The sequence below is a fragment of the Chelonia mydas genome, chromosome 5 (genome assembly GCF_015237465.2).
Source record: "Chelonia mydas isolate rCheMyd1 chromosome 5, rCheMyd1.pri.v2, whole genome shotgun sequence".
Lineage (NCBI taxonomy): Eukaryota > Metazoa > Chordata > Testudines > Cheloniidae > Chelonia > Chelonia mydas.
This window is the reverse complement of record NC_051245.2, coordinates 83828867-83848525: the sequence shown is the minus strand read 5'-3', so window position 1 is coordinate 83848525 and position 19659 is coordinate 83828867. Positions and strand designations below refer to the sequence as shown.

At 43.2% G+C, this 19659-nt stretch overlaps 1 protein-coding gene across 6 annotated transcripts in view; it reads right to left on the bottom strand.

The window, feature by feature from the left end:
* The window catches only part of MFSD14B (major facilitator superfamily domain containing 14B), a 52686-nt gene extending 34145 nt beyond the window's left edge, over positions 1-18541 (bottom strand). Inside the window, exons 1-2 of one of the 6 annotated variants that reach the window (XM_037901695.2) lie at positions 18038-18541; positions 5385-5480 (exon numbers count right to left, since the gene is read on the bottom strand). In XM_037901695.2, the coding sequence (XP_037757623.1) occupies positions 5385-5480; positions 18038-18187 (246 nt within the window). In that variant the 5' untranslated portion in view covers positions 18188-18541. The remainder of the gene's footprint in view (positions 1-5384; positions 5481-18037) is intronic. The other 5 variants (XM_043546656.1, XM_043546657.1, XM_043546659.1 and 2 more) reach the window with 5 other exon arrangements.
* Positions 18542-19659: the final 1118 nt, after the last annotated feature.

The window sequence follows — 19659 nt, the reverse complement described above, 5'->3', positions numbered from 1 at the left end:
GGGGGTCCTCTGTTTATTTCCACTTGACGCCTTCTTCAGCCGATGGACACTGGATTCTTAGGCTGGCACCTCCCTGATCATTCAGTTATTATCCACACCAAGCATCCATCCACATACATCCTCTATCTCTATTTTAATCACAATTGTTAATACAACAAAAGGGCGGGGAGTCTCTGGGTGCTGTTTCTGTTGTTACAGAGTATTGCTTTGAGAACAGACTCTGTCTTAGAATGTACTAACGCAATTAGCAGCTTGCAAGTTTCACACATAGAGGGAGAAAAACAGTACCAAAAACCAAGAGACCTCTTAATTAGTAATACCCTGGAATTTAAACTATGGGGAATCAAAATCATTTGTGATTTTAATACAGAACTTCTTTAATATGATCCAACACGATCGGGGGAGGTCCCGGACGACTGGAAAAAGGCTAATGTAGTGCCCATCTTTAAAAAAGGGAAGGAGGAGGATCCTGGGAACTACAGGCTAGTCAGCCTCACCTCAGTCCCTGGAAAAATCATGGAGCATGTCCTCAAGGAATCAATTCTGAAGCACTTAGAGAAAAGGAAAGTGATCAGGAACAGTCAGCATGGATTCACCAAGGGCAAGTCATGCCTGACTAATCTGTCTTCTATGACGAGATAACTGGCTCTGTGGATGAGGGGAAAGCAGTGGACGTGTTGTTCCTTGACTTTAGCAAAGCTTTTGACACGGTCTCCCCCAGTATTCTTGCCAGCAAGTTAAAGAAGTATGGGCTGGATGAATGGACTATAAGGTGGATAGAAAGCTGGCTAGATTGTCGGGTTCAACGGGTAGTGATCAATGGCTCCATGTCTAGTTGGCAGCCAGTAACAAGTGGAGTGCCCCGAGGGTCGGTCCTGGGGCCGGTTTTGTTCAATATCTTCATAAATGATCTGGAGGATGGTGTGGATTGCACCCTCAGCAAGTTTGCAGATGACACTAAACTGGGAGGAGAGGGTAGGAATAGGATACAAAGGGTCCGAGACAAATTAGAGGATTGGGCCAAAAGAAATCTGATGAGGTTCAACAAGGACAAGTGCAGAGTCCTGCACTTAGGACGGAAGAATCCCATGCACCGCTACAGACTAGGGACTGAATGGCTCGCCAGCAGTTCTGCAGAAAAGGACCTAGGGGTACAGTGGACGAGAAGCTGGATATGAGTCAACAGTGTGCCCTTGTTGCCAAGAAGGCCAATGGCATTTTGGGATGTATAAATAAGGGCATTGCCAGCAGATCGAGGGACGTGATCGTTCCCCTCTATTACACATTGGTGAGGACTCACCTGGAATACTGTGTCCAGTTTTGGGCCCCACGCTACAAGAAGGATGTGGAAAAATTGGAAAGCATCCAGCGGAGGGCAACAAAAATGATTAGGGGACTGGAACACATGACTTATGAGGAGAGGCTGAGGGAACTGGGATTGTTTAGTCTGCGGAAGAGAAGAATGAGGGGGGATTTGATAGCTGCTTTCAACTACCTGAAAGGGGCTTCCAAAGAGGATGGATCTAGACTGTTCTCAGTGGTAGCAGATGACAGAACGAGGAGTAATGGTCTCAAGTTGCAGTGGGGGAGGTTTAGGTTGGATATTAGGGAAACCTTTTTCACTGGGAGGGTGGTGAAACACTGGAATGCGTTACCTAGGGAGGTGGTGGAATCTCCTTCCTTAGATATTTTTAAGGTCAGGCTTGACAAAGCCCTGGCTTTGATTTATTTGGGGATTGGTCCTGCTTTGAGCAGGGGGTTGGACTAGATGACCTCCTGAGGTCCCTTCCAACCCTGATATTCTATGATTCTCTAGGGGCCCCGTGCTGCTGTTGGCTCTCCCCAAGGCACACAAACCCAGAGGACAGTACAGCTTAACCCTTACAGTCACGCTTAACCCTGTGCTTACTCACCATTTTGGGGCTCCTGTGGGTTATGTACGCTTGCTTTGGGACAGGCAAATTATGCTATTGTGTAGACTGTGCTTGCCCTTGAGTATGGGGGAATCATTGCTCTGTCTGGTGTGAACAATTCTGCCTCTGTTAAGTGTTGCATTTTGCTTTACAGATGCAACCTTAAGATCTCAGCCATCTGTGTTATCAGCGGCCGAGAGGCTGCAAAGAATCAGGAAGTGCCATGTAGAAGCAAAGAAGTCATGCAGCATTCAACTAATGAAAATCAAAAAGTGCAGGAGTGGCAGGAGAGTGAAAGGAGGGTCTGCCAGCAGAACGCGGATCGCCAGCACCAAAGCACAGAGAGGCTGATAAGCATCATGGAGCGCCAAGCGGACTCGATCTAGGCACTCGTAGCCATGCAGGCAGAGCACTACCGTGCCCGCCCCCCGCTGCAGTCCTTGCCCCAAAACTCTTTCCCTTGTGCCACCATGTCACCGCCAAACCACTTTCCCCAACATCTGGGTTCTTACCGCCACCAGCTGCCTCCAACACCTGTAGCTTCAACACCCAGCCCTGAAAACTACGACCCCTACCCACTGCACTCAACCCCCATCACCATACAGTATAGCCATCCTGAAGTGCAGCACGCATTGCACAGCACTCGAGACAGGACATACGCAAATCTGTGATTGTACCTTTCCCCACCCCACCCCACCCCCTTGCCCTTTGTGTTTCCCAAGCAGTTGTGTTGTTTCTTTTCAATAAATTGATTTTTTGCTTTGAAAACATTCTTTATTACTGCATAACATAAAAGAAACCTTAGCCCAGGAAAGCAACATGCACTGCAAGTTAGTGTATCGTACGTAGCAAACAGATTCCTACTGCATTTCACTCCCATGCAGGGCACCACACCAGACATTACTGTTCTCTTTCAGCCTCAAATTGCTCCCTCAAGGCATCCCTAATCCTTGCAGCCCCGCGCTGGACCCCTTTAATAGCCCTGCTCTCTGGCTGTTCAAATTCAGCCTCCAGGTGTTGAACCTCTGAGTTCCATGCCTGAGTGAATCTTTCACCCTTCCCTTCACAAACATTATGAAGGCTACAGCACACTGATATAACCGCTAGGATACTGTTATTGGCCAGGTCCAGCTTCCCATACAGAGAGAGCCAGCGACCCTTTAAACGGCCAAAAGCACACTCCACAGTCATTCCGCACCGGCGTAGCCTGTTGCTGAACCGCTCTTTGCTGCTATCAAGGCTTCCTGTGTAGGGTTTCATGAGCCACGGCATAAGGGTAAGCGGGGTCTCCAACGATCACAATGCATATTTCGACTTCCCCTACGGTGATCTTCTGGTCTGGGAAAAAAGTCCCGGCTTGCAGCTTCCCGAACAGGCCAGTGTTCCGAAAGATGGTGCATCATGCACCTTTCCAGGCCAGCCTGTGTTAACGTCAATGAAATGCTCATGATGATCCACAAGCGCCTGGAGAACCATAGAGAAACAGCCCTTCCGATTAACGTACTCGGAGGCTAGGTGGGCTGGTGCCAGAATTGGAAAATGTGCCCCATCTATCGCCCCTCCGCAGTTAGGGAAACCCATTTGTGCAAAACCAGCCACAATATCATGCATGTGACCTGGAGTCAACGGTTCTTCTGAGCAGGATGCGATTAATGGCCCTGCTAACTTGCATCAACACGATTCCAACGGCAGACTTCCCCACTCCAAACTGGTTAGCGACAGATCGGTAGCTGTCTGGAGTTGCCAGCTTCCAGACTGCAATAGCCACTCGCTTCTCCACCATCAGGGCAGCTCTAAATCTCACGTCCTTGCGCCGCAGGGTGGGGGTGAGCTCCTCACAGTCCCATGAAAGTGGCTTTTCTCATCCAAAAGTTCTGCAGCCACTGCTCGTCATCCCAGACTTGCATGACAATGTGATCCCACCACTCAGTGCTTGTTTCCCGAGCCCAAAAGCGGCATTCCACAGTGGTGAGAATGTCTGTGAATGCCACAAGCAAACTCATATCATTTCAGTTACTTGAGTGATATCATCGTCGGAGCCCTCACTGTCACTTTGGATCATAAGGAATAACTCAACTGCCAAACGTGACGCGCTGGCGAGACTCGTCAGCATACTCCTCAGCAGTTCAGGCTCCATTCCCGCAGACCGAAAGGGAAGACAGAGCGCGCAGTACAAAAGCCGTTGGAAGATGGCGCCAAATGTGGATGGAAGCAAAGGAATTGCTGGGATGCGAACAGATGCATCATGGGGCATTGGGACAGGACCCAGAATGCCCCGCACCCCCCAACCCCTTCCCACAAGCCACAGCGCCAGAATGGGAAGAGGTGCTCTGTGGGATAGCTGCCCACAATGCACCGCTCCCAATACCGCTGCAAGTGCTGCAAATGTGGCCATGCCACTGCGCTTGCAGCTGTCAGTGTGGACAGACTGCAGCGCTTTCCCGACTGCGCTCTACTAAGGCGGGTTTAATTCACAGCTGCAAGTGTAGCCAAGGCCTGAGATACTAGCATATCTTTATCATTAAGACGCCGTTTGATAACTCAGAGCATGTCTACACTTTAAACACTACAGCGGCAGAGCTGCAGCTGCACTGCTGTAGCACTTTAGTGTAGACACTCATTACAGTCACAGAAGGGTTCTCCGATCACTGTCATTAATCCACCCCCAGGAGAGGCAGTTGCTAGGTCACAGGAAGAAATGTTCTATCAACATAGCACTGTCTACAGCAGGGGTAGAGTCACAATAGCCACAACAGCCATAACACGTACCTCAGCGTGTGGGTTTTTCAGACCCCTCAGAGACAGTAGTTATGCCAATATAAGTCCTCAGTGTAGACCAGCCCTTAGGCAGTCTTGATTTGAAAAGAATTTACACCTCTAACCTGAAGATAGAAGGCTCCATATCCTATTGCCAATCCTTTAAATGATCTAGTCATCTGGAGAGTAGCTGCCTTCTATAAGGGTTTAAGCAGCTGTAAAAATCTACTCTAACATGAAGACTTTTAATAAATTTTACTGCTAATGTTATGTTGATATAGCAACCCACATTTCAGTAAAAATTATAATATTCACTGCCCATAATTAGTTATAGTCTTTATATTATAAAACAAAACCTCTGCAGTTCATTTTTTCTTTTAAATACTTTTTGTTCTTATAAAAATGAGGATTTGACAACACTGACTTAAGATACAGCACCGTAGGTGCTCTACCAATGAATTGCAGATCAGACTTGCAGTCCCTCTCACAATCCAGCTGTGGTCCCATTTAGCAGAATACCAACTGTACAAATTGTGATGGCTTGATATAAGCAAAAAGAGTCAGAGACCTCAAATTGCTTTATTAAGACACTGGGGAATAAAAAAAACTCATTTAAAACCAGAGCCCCCAGAGAGTATGAACAGCATCTCCAAAGTAAACAAACTGAGCTGTGACATTACCACAGGGAAAGAGAAACAGATTGTCAATACTTACTTTTAGCATGGGAGTTGTCAATAGTCCCCAGGCAAAGAATTCCAGGAATATGACCACCACAGCGTGGTACACACTTGGTCGACCAATACCTTGCTGCTAAAAATAAAAGGATATTTAAATATGAATAATGCATATCTTTTGAAGTGACTTCCCAATTTACATAACATTTTGAAACAGTAATAAGCTTTCAAGGTGACCTACAATTTAAAATACCCAAACACTTTAAAGGTGATCTGAATGAGCCAAGTAACCAAGGTAAGAGAAATTGATCACATCAGCATAAAAAACCTTCCCTTCCAACCACTCTAAAGGACCACTAAAGCCCTAACCTGAAGCCACCAGCCATTCCCCATTTGATATGTTGCTTTAGCTTTCTAAACCTAACAGCTACAGACAGTATGAATGATTTGTGGAGGGGAGTGAGCAGATCCAACAATGAGGTCTAGAGGCAATGCCCTAGGAAGAAGCTAAGCTTCCGCACTCAGAGAAGGGGGAGGCTTCTTAGATTTGTCTTAAGACAGTGGTTCTCAACCTGTGGCCCATGGGCCACTTGTGGCCCAGTCAGCACGGCTGCAGCCCATGTGACATCATCAGGGCCATACAGGTAGTATTGGATGCGGCCCACATAACACATTGTAGGCCGTATACGTGACCCACAGTGGTAAATAGTTTAAGAACCACTGGTCTAAGAGTACTGCCCACGAACCTTCCTCAGAAGTTACTCTAGCATATCTGAAGACCTGCTTCCCCAACCTCCAGCAGATTAGGAGAAACGTCTCCCCACTCTTAACCTTCCTCTGTGTCAGGAGAAAAGTTTCTACTACTCTATCCCACCTCCAGTCTCCTTTTTTGGAGGGTCTTTCCTGTGAATAACTCCAGCTCCCATCTCTTCTGCTGCTTGTAGATTACCAAGCAACAGCAGAATTAAATTTATTTTTCCCTTCGGTTTCACCACTGTCCAGAAGTTTGTGTTCTGCCCAAGTGAAACTAATCATTCTTACAAGCTACTTAGTTTGAACAGTAGAGGCACTACAGTAGTCTATCTTCAGTATCAGAAAGGCAACACTGCAGAGTATCACATGCCTAATAGACAGAAACATGACAAAAATAAATGAAAGCTTAAGTTCTGCAGAAGTTGATGGCTTCAGCACCCTAAATCAACAGGCACAGCTGTCCATCCACGAATAGCAAGTAGGTGATTTTCAAGTCCTGCATATGTTCATAGAAATGAGCAACACCGATCTTTATCAGCTGATTTCATCATAAACAGCAACATGACATGGTGTATGTAGACCTTTAAATTTCTCTATTGTTTTCCGTTTGGTATATTTAGATCCATGGTATTAAAGGCACTAAATTACAACCTGTGCTTTGCTACATATTAGAAAGACTATTATATATTCCATCTTGAATAACTGCATTGAAGTTCTCAATCTCAACAGATTTGAACACGTGATCTGAGATTTTTCCTGGCTCACTATTTCAATATATTTTTCAGCTTGAACAATTTACCTCATATCTTTAAATAAGTTCCAACTAAGACTTTCTCCAATTTTAATCATATGGCCATAAAAAGGTTTACAACTCTGTCGAGAGAAATAGATGTTGAAGGATTAGAGACCCAGGAACTTGTTGCTCTACTGGCTCCGATACGGACTCCTTCCCCTCTGTAGCCCCCTGCCTTAACTACAACATCTGTAAAACAGTTCAAGTACCTACCACAGAGGGGGTGTTTTAAGGCTTCATTAACTCATGTTTACAGAGCACTTATGATGAAAACACATAATATAGTTATGGATTTGCTGTTCCTCCTCTGCTCAGTGGCTTTGATATACCAGGGGAACCATCTGATTGTAAATGTGCTTTAATCAGGGCCTATGACAAGGCATTTTTATTACCATGTTAGTTCACTTAAACATGCTGTTCAGATGAACCATGTCATGAGTGGGATTTTAAAAGAATTCCCTAGAGTAGACATCAAGTGTATAAATCTACAGTAATTGCTAATCTGACCATCAGATGTTATTAAATATTTGTTTGCTGTTGCATACCTCTTCTCCCAAAAGCACACATACACAACAAATTAAATTCTGTATCTGTCAAAGCAGGTTAATGCAGGCAAAAATCAGACATCTAACTTTGAAATAAGGTACACTGATAGATTATATACATAATCCACAACATTATACTCACAGCCAGTGTCTCTTAAACGCCAATCCTGCAATCACTACTGCATATGCTTAACTTTACCACCATGAGCCTTTCCATTTAAATCAATAGGACTACTCATGGTAGAAAAGTTAAGCACGTGCCTCAGGTGTTTTCAGGACAGGGTATTCAAGTGGTTATACTGAAAATTTACACAGTAGTTGTAAATATTTAAAGTGTGGTAAGATGAATAGGCCACATCACAAAGCATTTTCATTACACAAAAAGAAAGTTTTCAGCTCTTTCTTGTCACAATCAAGATACTTCCAAGCCCTGTGTCTTGGAAATTCCCTACAGGACTCAAAATTGCAATACTTCAGAGGAACTTCCCTGAACATTGAGTTTAACATGACCTCTAAAAGGAGAGCTTCCCCAGAAAGGAGAAGCACCGTAGTAGTACTCAAAATAGTGAAACATACAGCTCTAGTATCTTGTAACACAATGAGACAATTTGTGTAATCCAGTTTAAAAAATGAGAAGTAGGCTGAGACAAATATAAGTAATACAAATGGATACCAGTTTAAAATGTAACAGCTTCAGAATTCTTGAAACTGGAAGATAAAGGATAGGCTCCTCACCGCCAAATCTTAAAGGAAAACCACAACATGGAGTTATAGCAGCAAATAAGGAAGAACACATGAACTTAAGCGTGGCATTGGAAGAATCAAAGTGATCTGGATAATCACCTGAACCATACTTAATGGAAAATAATAGAGTAGATTATTTTCCTTGTCTCCGTCACAACATTTTGAAGAGTTAACATGTTAAAAGTTTAATGCTCCTAGTGACATGAAGAAATTTCAGAAAGTATTTTCCTGCCATATCATGATTCATATTTCTTGTATAAGTTATTGGAATTTATATACTAAGAAAGTGTACGGCAAGTGCTATGATAAAGAGAAACCAAACCATCTTTCAACACCCAGCTGCAAAATCAGTGAAGAAGAAAAGTACATGTACAACACACAAAATCCCCCTCTCTCATTAATACCAAACAATGAACCAACGACCAAACTTATTAGCCAGTCAGCATTGTTGGGCAAAATTAAAAAATCCTAACTTAACCTAACCAAGATATTAAAAATATCAAACAAAAACAAAGCTCCATTCCACCACACATCTCTTCCTCTCTATGTTCTTTCACAGAAAGAAATTTAACTTTGGGGAGGAGAGGGGGGAAAGACAGAACAGTAAATTCACAAAACATTCATTTTAACGTGTTGCCTGTGACTTGAGAACTGCATTCCAAGAATGCCATTCAAAAACATTTTCAACCAGAACACAGCCGTTCAACATGAACAAACCTGTTCCCTAGACTCTCAATGAACTCTTACAGAGGATAAATCTAGCTTCTTAAGACTTCTACAATATAAGAGGAAGAGCACAACTTGTAATTACAAGAACAGGTAGGAGAAGAAAAAGATAAAGCTCATTTTATTAGTGGTTCAAATACCATACTTTTAGCCTTTATTGAGGGTTACATTTTTAGTATTTCCCTGAAAAAGTACTATAGCAGGATAAGTGTGATAACCTGCTTCACTTTATTTAACTCCTCTGATCAAAGTTACAGATTGGTGTCAGACTCCCCTTTTGGCAGCATTTGTTCCTCAGACAGCTTCATAGCAACCATTTACCCATTACATCAGCCACAATATCAGAGGCTCATTCACCTACACATCTACCAATGTGATATATGCCATCATGTGCCAGCAATGCCCCTCTGCCATGTACATTGGTCAAAAGAATAGACACAAAACAGACGTCAAGAATTATAACATTCAAAAAGCAGTTGAAGAGCACTTCAATCTCTCTGGTCACTCGATTACAGACCTAAAAGTGGCAATACTTCAACAAAAAAACTTCAAAAACAGACTCCAACGAGATACTGCTGAATTGGTATTAATTTGCAAACTGGATACAATTAACTTAGGCTTGAATAGAGACTGGGAGTGGTTGAGTCATTACACAAAGTAAAACTATTTCCCTATCTTTAATCCTCCCCCACTGTTCCTCAGACTTTCTTGCCAACTGCTGGAAATGGCCCACCTTGATCATCACTACAAAAGGTGGGCCATTTCCAGCAGTTGGCAAGAACCCCCACCCCCCTCCTGCTGGTAACAGCTCACCTTAAGTGATCACTCTGGTTACAGTGTATATGGTAACACCCATTGTTTCATGTTCTCTATGTATATAAATCTCCTCGCTGTATTTTCCACTGAATGCATCCGATGAAGTGAGCTGTAGATCACAAAAGCTTATGCACAAATAAACTGGTTCGTCTCTAAGGTGCCACAAGTACTCCTTTTCTTTTTATGAATACAGACTAACACGGCTGCTATGCTGAAACCTGTCATTTACCCATTAACTCTTTTCCAACCAATTTTCACACATTAAATTTAACTTTGCAAAATAATGCAAATTTCAGCAACAATATTGTTAACCATTTTACTAATCTTAATTGAATTGTCTAGCTAATAAAAACATTTTAACTAATTGTCTAGCTAAGAAAAAATAACTGTCTCTCATGTTTCCCATGCCAAAAGCCTTAAATATCCCTTTCCAAAGGTATTTTATTTGTATTATGTTAGTTCAAAAGGGTTCCATCATGACCACAGAGTACTAGGTGCTGTACCCCTTCAGTGCACCTTCTCCATGTTGGATGCTTTTAGTTCCACCAGAACCATTTTATTTTCACCACACTGGCCGCTCAAATCCACTAAATAGTGAAAAAACATTAACTGAGTTTAGTCTATGAATCTTAATTGACATTTGCATGAACTTTAGTATTTTTCCTCCCTCTCCTGGGAATTCTTTCCCAAACAATAATAGAACATATTGAGACATTTGGTACCAGCTAAGCATGGTTACATATTTCCACTGATGTAGACATTGTATTCATGTACTATTTGTTATGTCTTTCAAAAGAACACATTGTCTATATTAATGACAGGTTTCAGAGTAGCAGCCATGTTAGTCTGTATTCGCAAAAAGAAAAGGAGTACTAGTGTCACCTTAGAGACTAACCAATTTATTTGAGCATAAGCTTTGGTGAGCTACAGCTCAATGCATCTGATGAAGTAAGCTGTAGCTCACGAAAGCTTATGCTCAAATAAACTGGTTAGTCTCTAAGGTGCCACTAGTACTCCTTTTCTTTTTGTCTATATTAAGTGACCTGATAATGTGCTGTTAAGAAAATAAAGTGAGAAATTTGACAGTTAAGGGATTTTTAAGGTGTAGCTTTTTACCTTTACGAATGATCTCTCACCTCTCCTGTATTCATACTGCTGCAAATCAGCAGAGTAGCAACTCACAGCACTACTTCAAACACTCTAATCACCTACTCTGTATTTAGTTTCAAGATGCTTTCATTTTTTTTTTACAAATCAAAACACCCCAGCTTGTGCTTGTGTTACTAAATACTACCATTTTAAAGATTTTAATTTTATGTGCCTTTATCCAGTTTATTCAGCTAACCAAGCTTTATTAACACTTCCATGTACCTATTTTGGTACAGAACCAACAGTTATCTATGCAGTTGCTTTAAAAAGAAGAGAGACAAGAATTAATGCAATATTACCAAAATTCCTAAAGTCAAGATCTCCCAGGCTAACAGCCATGTTACACTACCTGTTTCATAGCATACACAACATTAGTTCACATTTAACAAAACAGAAGATAAATTTGTAGCTCGTCTGTGGATACTACAGGAGAAAACTTCTTGAATATTTAGTTCTGCATCCCTAACAAGAAAGAAACGGGGGGGGCGGGGGCTTGTCAACCTTAAAATTCCCTTACTTTTTTTAAAGTTTATTTTAATAAAGGAAATATCCAGTACTCTTTACAACCTCTGCAGACTTCTCCAGTGGAGTCCAGGCTTCTGCAAAGTTGCCAAAAGCTCCTTAAGCCCAGAGCCAAGCAGTTTGGCTGCACTTTCGAACCCCAGCATCCCTTGCTCCATGGCTATTACGTCTCTTCAGCTTACAATTTCTTTCTGTTTCAAGAGATGAACTTGTAGATTCAGCTAACCAAATAGCTGTGAAGTTAATTACCGATGAATGCATCTCTCTCAGCTGAGTAATTCAGTTTAACAGAATTTTCTTATTCCACTCTGCCCTTACATGTGGATCAGAAAAGGGATTACGTTCCACAAAGAAACTAACATATCCTAATTTAAATCGAGATGAAGGACCACTTCTACTAAAATGCCTATAAGGATTCAGCCAATTATCCACAGCTAGGAAGAAGGGCTGGTAATAATTTAATCTGCTAATTAAAAGAAAAAATATATATTATTTCAATCTACATTAACTGCATTTCTCTTCCCCATTCTTTGTAGAGCACTTATCTTTTTAGATTATAAACTTTGTAAGGAAGGGACAATACCTTCGTAAAAGTTTGTACATGTCCTACCACTCGACACTTCTGAAATGCAGAACATAGAAGAGGCTGAAGAGTGATGGTAAAAAAAAGTTGAGTCTTGCTATATATATGGTGATGTCTGCATTGGATAATTTGCATTGAGTCTTTTTGCTTCCTCAGAAGCTAAGCTTTACAGTAAGTCATTTTGTAGGATGATCAGAGAGGAAATACAATAAATGAGGTGAAATGACATTTTGTTTCAGTAACGTCTATTTTTGTGCCCAAGTGCCATTTTCTCTACTCTTAAAAAAATACATTACATTGTTTTTCTGTCTCCTTATTTACTGATGTATAATCTGCCAGTCAAAAGATCTTGAACAATACATATTACAATGGCCTGATAATGCCACAGTCATAACAATTCAAATCCTGATGATTTTTCTGGATTATTTTAATAAAATTTTCTGCTCCCGAAAAGATATTAGTCATGATGCTCCATAGCCACAACAGGTACAGTATGGGCAACAACTATGTAAGCTTCCCCATGTGACCCTCCTAAAAAGCCTCAACCTTAACTTCCAGGGACTATCTGTAGGGATGCACACAGTACTTTTCCATGCTTCTTCAAATCATCAACATCTCTGGAAAACTGTCGGAAAGGGAAAAACTTGTGATGAGAGTTTCTTCACTTTAGGCATTTTAGAACCCAAGTGAGACAACGAGGCACTGATTTCATGTAGTCTACGAGCCACCCAGAGATCAAAGTCTCTCTGTTCTGCTACTGAACCTGCAAGACATCCAGTCCCCTTTAACTCAGTATTTCAAATTACACTGAACTTATCTATTTTGCGTTATCATTAGAAAATAAATTTTCCATGTTGGTATTGGTTCATGTCTATTATTTGTAAATCACACAAAGTACATCAAATTTAGTAATTTACACACTATCATAACATTGTGCTTTTTCAAGTCATGAGTTGTTTCAATTATTCCAGGCAAATTATTTTGCCAATGACTTAAGATATAATGGAACTGTTGTTCAGCATACATAGTTCCTAGGCAGCATACCACAAACATTGTGGGTAGGTGGCAACTCAAGTCTGAAGTCTCAGATATCAAATGCTCTGTTTGTTTTCATGAACAGTAGTGAAGTACTGAGTAGTCATTTCTGCAAATTAAATGGCATATTGATATAGACATTCCCACTGGACAGAAAGCAATTTAAAGTAACTTGAGTACCATTGTAATATGCACAACATAAGAAACTTGGACAGAACTGCAGAGCAAAACAAAGATGACCCCATAGTGCTGCTTTATGACGTTTATTGCTTTATTCACAGGGTGGTCAGCTGGCATAAATAAACTCCAGCTTGTACAACATGTGGAAGTTTGTCTAGGGTGGAGCAAGCTACAGAGCGCACATCACACCAGTTGTCCACATTCTCCATTCGCTTTGTTGTCCAATTCACAGTGCTAGTACTAATAATCAATGATTTTGGACCAGACTACCTGGGAGGCCACCCGTTAAGACAGTTGCACTAAGTGGGGCCACAGAAAAAGCATCCAAAGTAAAAAACTTTCATGAACTGGAGGAACATTATTTCTGATGTTGGGTCCTAGACTGTAGAACACTAAGAGCTCAAAATGACCCTGTCTGTACATTTTCAGAGCCCAATATGAAATCTACCTTTCCACCAAAGCCTTTGAAGAACAGAGAACGGTGCGAAGAAAGAAAACAAGTCTGAACAGCTGAATGGCAAAAAACAGAGTGCACAGTTAATTTTTATGATTGTTGTACAGTAAAATTCACACCCAGTTACTGTATAGCAAGGGTTCCCAAACTTGGTTTGCGGCTTGGTCAGGGTAAGCCCGGGGCGGGCCGTGAGATGCTTTGTTCACCTGAGCGTCCACAGGTACAGCCGCTCACAGCTCCCACTGGCAATGGTTCGCCGTTCCCAGTCAACTGGATCTGCGGGAAGTGATGGCCTGGCCCACGCCACTTCCCACAGCTCCCCTTGGCCAGGAACAGCGAACCGTGGCCAATGGGAGCTGCGAGCGGCTATACCTGCGGACGCTCAGATAAACAAAGCACCTTGCTGCCTGCCATGGATTTACCCTGAATAAGCCGCGAACCAAGTTTAAGAACCCAGCTGTATAGTAACTGTCAATCTATAACCAACAGACAAAAGTTAAAGAGATTAGATACTGACTGATCTTAAAGATCATTTTTGAAGTAGTCCATATACAACATACAGAAAACAAAAACACTACAAAAAGGTTGGTTATTCTTCACAGTTTATCTTTAACCAATGACAAAATTAAAGACAACTGTTAAATCAGTTTGCTGGGTTTACTCACACAGAAGTTTTGTAACAAGTTTCATTCTGTAGAAATAAAGAAAATTTAATTCCAAAGTTTGGTAACACTTGTTTTAAGACATTTAATCAAATCTTCAAGGAGCTTAGATTCCCAAACTTTTCATAGTGAAAACTATATCCTAACAGAAATGAGTCTTGGACCACCTTCCCTTGTGTACATGGACTGATTCCCCACCCTTTTGCAATCCATCTTTGTAGCAACTACAGCAGTTGCTTACATGGAAGTAATACTACAAAAGCATTTACTTACATTCAGCTCTCTTTAACGCAATAAGTATTTTGTCTTTAAGAGATTAGTCAGAATGTCTTTTTGCTCTTCATTCCCTCTCTCCCCAAATCCCATCTTCCTGACTTCTTTGTCCTCAATTCTACATGTGCAGTGAATAATGGGACGGTCTTCACACCACTGGTCACCTTGTATATTAGACAGCACTGGCCTATGATTCTGATCAGGTTTAGTACACCACCACCTACAACACTGTTCTTCCACACGTACAAACAGCAACTTATGGTGAAAACTGTAGAGATTCCCACAATTCAGTAGTTACTAATGAGAATGAGTAGCATAAAATTTTTTTTAAATAAATCCACTTTCAGTTTTGTAATGTCTCATCACTGAGCTTTATGGAATGGGAATGAAGTGAAAAAGCATCAATTTGTTCAGCAAATAATAAATCCTGATCAATTTTTCATTTGCCAGACTGAATTTAAAATTGAAAGTTCAACAGACACTGAGCATTAATCTGTAAGAAATCAGGAAACCATGCTGTATTTTAAACAAGCAACTTCTACATCATGTGTAAATATGCACATTCTTGAAATGAATAATGATTTTTTCAGGTATTTAGAACATAAGAACGGCCATACTGGGTCAGACCAAAGGTCCATCCAGCCCAGTATCCCGTCTGCTGACAGTGGCCAATGCCAGGTGCCCCAGAGGGAGTGAACCTAACACGTAATGATCAAGTGATCTTTCGCCTGCCATCCATCTCCACCTTCTGACAGAGGCTAGGGACACCATTCCTTACCCTTAAGGCTTATTCCTTAAGCCATTAATGGACTTAACCTCCATGAATTTATCTATTTCTCTTTTAAATCCTGTTATAGTCCTAGCCTTCACAACCTCCTCAGGCAAGGAGTTCCACAGGTTGACTGTGCGCTGTGTGAAGAAAAACTTCCTTTTATTTGTTTTAAACCTGCTACCCATTAATTTCATTTGGTGGCCCCTAGTTCTTATATTATGAGAACAAATAAATAACTTTTCCTTATTCACATTCTCCACACCACCCATGATTTTATATACCTCTATCACAGTGGTTCCCAAACTTGTTCCACTGCTTGTGTGGGGAAAGCCCCTGGCGAGCCAGGCTGGTGTGTTTACATGCCACATCCGCAGGTTCAGCTGATCGCGGCTCCCAGTGGCCGCGGTTCACTGCTTCAGGCCAATGGGAGCTGCTGGAAGTGGCGGCCAGTACATCCCTCGGCAGAACAAGTTTGGGAACCACTGCTCTATCTTATCCCCCCTTAGTCTCCTCTTTTTCAAGCTGAAAAGTCCTAGTCTCTAATCTCTCCTCGTATGGGACCCATTCCAAACCCCTAATCATTTTAGTTGCCCTTCTCTGAACCTTTCCTAATGCCAGTATATCTTTTTTGAGATGAGGAGACCACATCTGTATGCAGTATTCAAGATGTGAGCGTACCATGGATTTATATAAGGGCAATAAGACATTCTCCATCTTATTCTCTATCCCTGCTAACTTCAAAGGGAGCTTTGCAAACACACACCCACAAAGACAAGACTTGGTCCTTATTATTTTAGCTTGAATAACCCCATTCAATAAACTCTCATCATACAGAGGTCTAGCAATATGACAATCACATGGGTTTCAGCTGAGATGAGCTAAACTGACATAACAAAAATACAGTAGAAGCTCAGAGTTATGAATGCCTCTGTAATGGAGGTTGCTCGTAACTCTGAAATCTTCATAACTCTGAAGAGAACGTTTTGGTTGTTTTTTCAAGTTTACAAATAACATTGACTTAATGCTGCTTTTAACCATCTTAATTTAAATGAAACAAGCACAGAAACAGTTTCCTTACTTTGTCAATTTTTTTAAACAAGCATTCCTTTTTTTTTTTTTGGTAGTTTACATTTAACACAGTACTGTACTGTATTTGCTTTATTTTTGTTTCTGCTGCTGCCTGATTGTTTACTTCCCATTCCAAATGAGCTGTGTGGAAAAAATTTCACGCCCTGTACAATGTAGTTAAATTGAGCTAAGCTCCAGATCAGACACCACTAGATCAATGGAAGTACTCTTCTATGACTTAAATCCACTTCTCCAGTGGCAGCTATTACATCAACAGAAGAACGTTTCCATCCCTGTAATAAGTGTCTACACTACAGAGGTGCCTCTTTAGCATTTCTAATGTAGACATAGCCATAGGCTGAATCAGTTTCAGAAAGACAGACAACAGGCAAGTGCTGAAACAACAATGGGCTGGGAGATTTTTTCTGAAGCAGATCTATTACCTGAAGATACTTTTAAATAGACTGGATTTCAAGTTGACAGTATCCTTTAAAGTAGATAATAGCCCTATGGCTTCAGCTTGCTAGGAGGCAGAGAGAAGTTACCACCAATTAGAAATGCCAAGAATGGGCGGATAAACACAGGAAGTAATTTTAAGGGCAAGATATACTTAAACAAAATATTCCTTATATACCATCCACCCAGGGCTCACACAAACTGCAACTTCCTTTATATGAAACACAGTAATCGAAACTCATACCAACGTTCTGTGACTCGACGTTAGGGGTGAGCAGCAGAACAACTGCAGAAGCCTTCCGTACTTTTCAGCCAGTACAACAGATTAGGTTTGAAACCAAATTCACTCACCACCAATTATTTACAACATTATGGTCCACTTGACAAAAGAAGCTGCAAAACCCACTACAAGTTATTAGCAAGTTCAGCAGAGTTTTTACTCCAACCAACTGAACATTTTAACCTATATTTGGTATGTGGAAGTTCATTCACAGTGAAGTGAAACTACTATGAAAGACGCTGTTAAAGACACTCCCAACTTCAGAAGAGTTTATCCAATACACCCTAAATACAAACGGGATTTTCCCCATGCACGGTGGGTCAGGGGGTTATTTAATTACGCATGCGGTGAGCAATTAACCAGTACCACTGCCGATGATACCTTCTAGGACTTCGGAACAGAAATTAAACTGAAATCGTTTCCGGTTAGCGCCTTTGTGTCCCTCCCAAAGTCAACTTCTAAGAGTAAGAGACATAGAAAGTTGCCCCGAGTGACAATCTGCTGTTCTCACGAAGAGAAGCAAGCAGGTTCCTGCCCTGGCTCCAAGCAGGGACCGGCTATTTATCCCCCCAGGCTGCAGACAACAGAAACACAATGAACACCGTAAGGCTGGAAACCTCCGCGCTACAGGGCTGCCCCGCTTAGGGGGAGAACGGATCGGCCAGGGGCACAAGCAGCCGCCCGGTCCCGCCGCCCTGGCACAGGGTCACCGCCGGAGTCGCCGCAGCCAGGGCGGCGTCCCCGGGCCCGGGAGAGGCGGCCCGAGCCCCCGGCCAGCGGGCACCACTCCTCCCGCGCCCGCCTCCGAGAAACTGAGCCGGCGCCGGGCTGGCCAGGGTCTCACCCACCTGCCCCAAGCACAAGCGCCCGCCCCGCACTCACCGCGCTGCCGCCGCCCGCTTTCAGGCCGATCCTCCTCACCAGCATGACGCAGATGCCCCGCTTCTCGCCACCTTCCCCCGCTGCTGCCGCTGCTGCTGGCGCCTCCGCCTCCCCGGCCGGGGCTGGCGGCGGCTCCGGCTCGGGGCTCATTTCGCTCCCATCCTCCCCGTGCAGCCGGGACGGCAGAGCGGCGGGGGCAGGGCAGGCTCCGGGCGTCCTCCCACCGGCACCTTCATCTGCAGCCTCTGGGCTCCCGCTCAGCCGCGGAGGGAGAGGGAGCAGCAGCCCCCGGCCACAGTGACTGCCCCCCGCCACCACGTGACTACGGCCGCTTCGCTCCGAGCCCCTCCCACCGGAAACTACGTCACGGACCCGCTCCGCTGCGCTTCCCGCCTGCGGCAGAGGAGGGCGGGGCCGAAGCAGCGGAGCGGGTCGTGTGGGTGGGTCCTAGCACCGATCTATCCCCAGCGCGAGAGAGCCGCCCGGTCACGTGATGCCGGCGCCTTTTCCTCTCCCCCCGCCCCCCGCCTTATGGTTAGTGTTTAACCCTCGCGTTGCCGTAGAGCGGGGCGCCCAGCCAGCTCCGCGCCGGGCAGCCCGCTCGCAGCGGCACCTGAGGATGGGGAGCATCCATTGCCCAAGGTCACCCAGCCAGCTGCGGAGCCGGGAATAGGACCCAGGCAGTGTTTTCCTACACCCCCCCCAGATTTCCCCACCTCCCCCCCAGTTTTGTGAACTGGTTACATGCCAATTTAGTGACTGTTTGGGCATTTGAATTGAAATTGAAACATGAATACACACTTTAAAAGCATATGCAGTGTATGATAAAATACGTGCATCTGAAAAAGTGTAATAGATTTGAAAAGTATGAACATAGACTCAGCTTCCTTACACAGCTGTGGTTTTTTATGACAATGTCAGTGCATTCGTTTCGGTGATGTTGGCCAACCTAATAATGTCTAATTATGATTTGTAAGCAGAGTCTAAATGAGCCCTCCCTGACAGCTAGTGATGGGCTGAGGGGAAAGGCTTCAGGACCAGATTGTATTTACATTCACACCTACTTTACCTAGGTATCCAGCAAACAGCTGTGTTGCCCAAGTGATAGATTTTGGCTGGGGTTGGGTTACAAATCACTTGAATGCGGAGGGGGGCGGGGGGGGGTAATGGAATGTTGTTATTCTTGTTGTATGAGTAATGACAGGTTTCAGAGTAACAGCCGTGTTAGTCTGTATTCGCAAAAAGAAAAGGAGTACTTGTGGCACCTTAGAGACTAACCAGTTTATTTGAGCATAAGCTTTCGTGAGCTACAGCTCACTTCATCGGATGCATACTGTGGAATGAGTATGAGTAAGGGACAGTAGAACTGTACTTAGCCTATGTTGATTGAGGGCATCAAGAGAGAGGGTGGGGACAGGTGTTTTGCTTGATGGTCTGCCTGAGTCACAAGTACGATTTGATCTGCCCCTTCCACTGTTTAAAGACAGAGGTGATTAGGCTCCATAGAGAGTCTTTTGTTTTGTTAAGTGACCACTACAGCTGAAATCACTGATAATTAGGTCTAAGTGCTTAGACGGGCTGTGGCACAGTGTTTCTGTGGAAGATACAGCCCAGTCTGCACT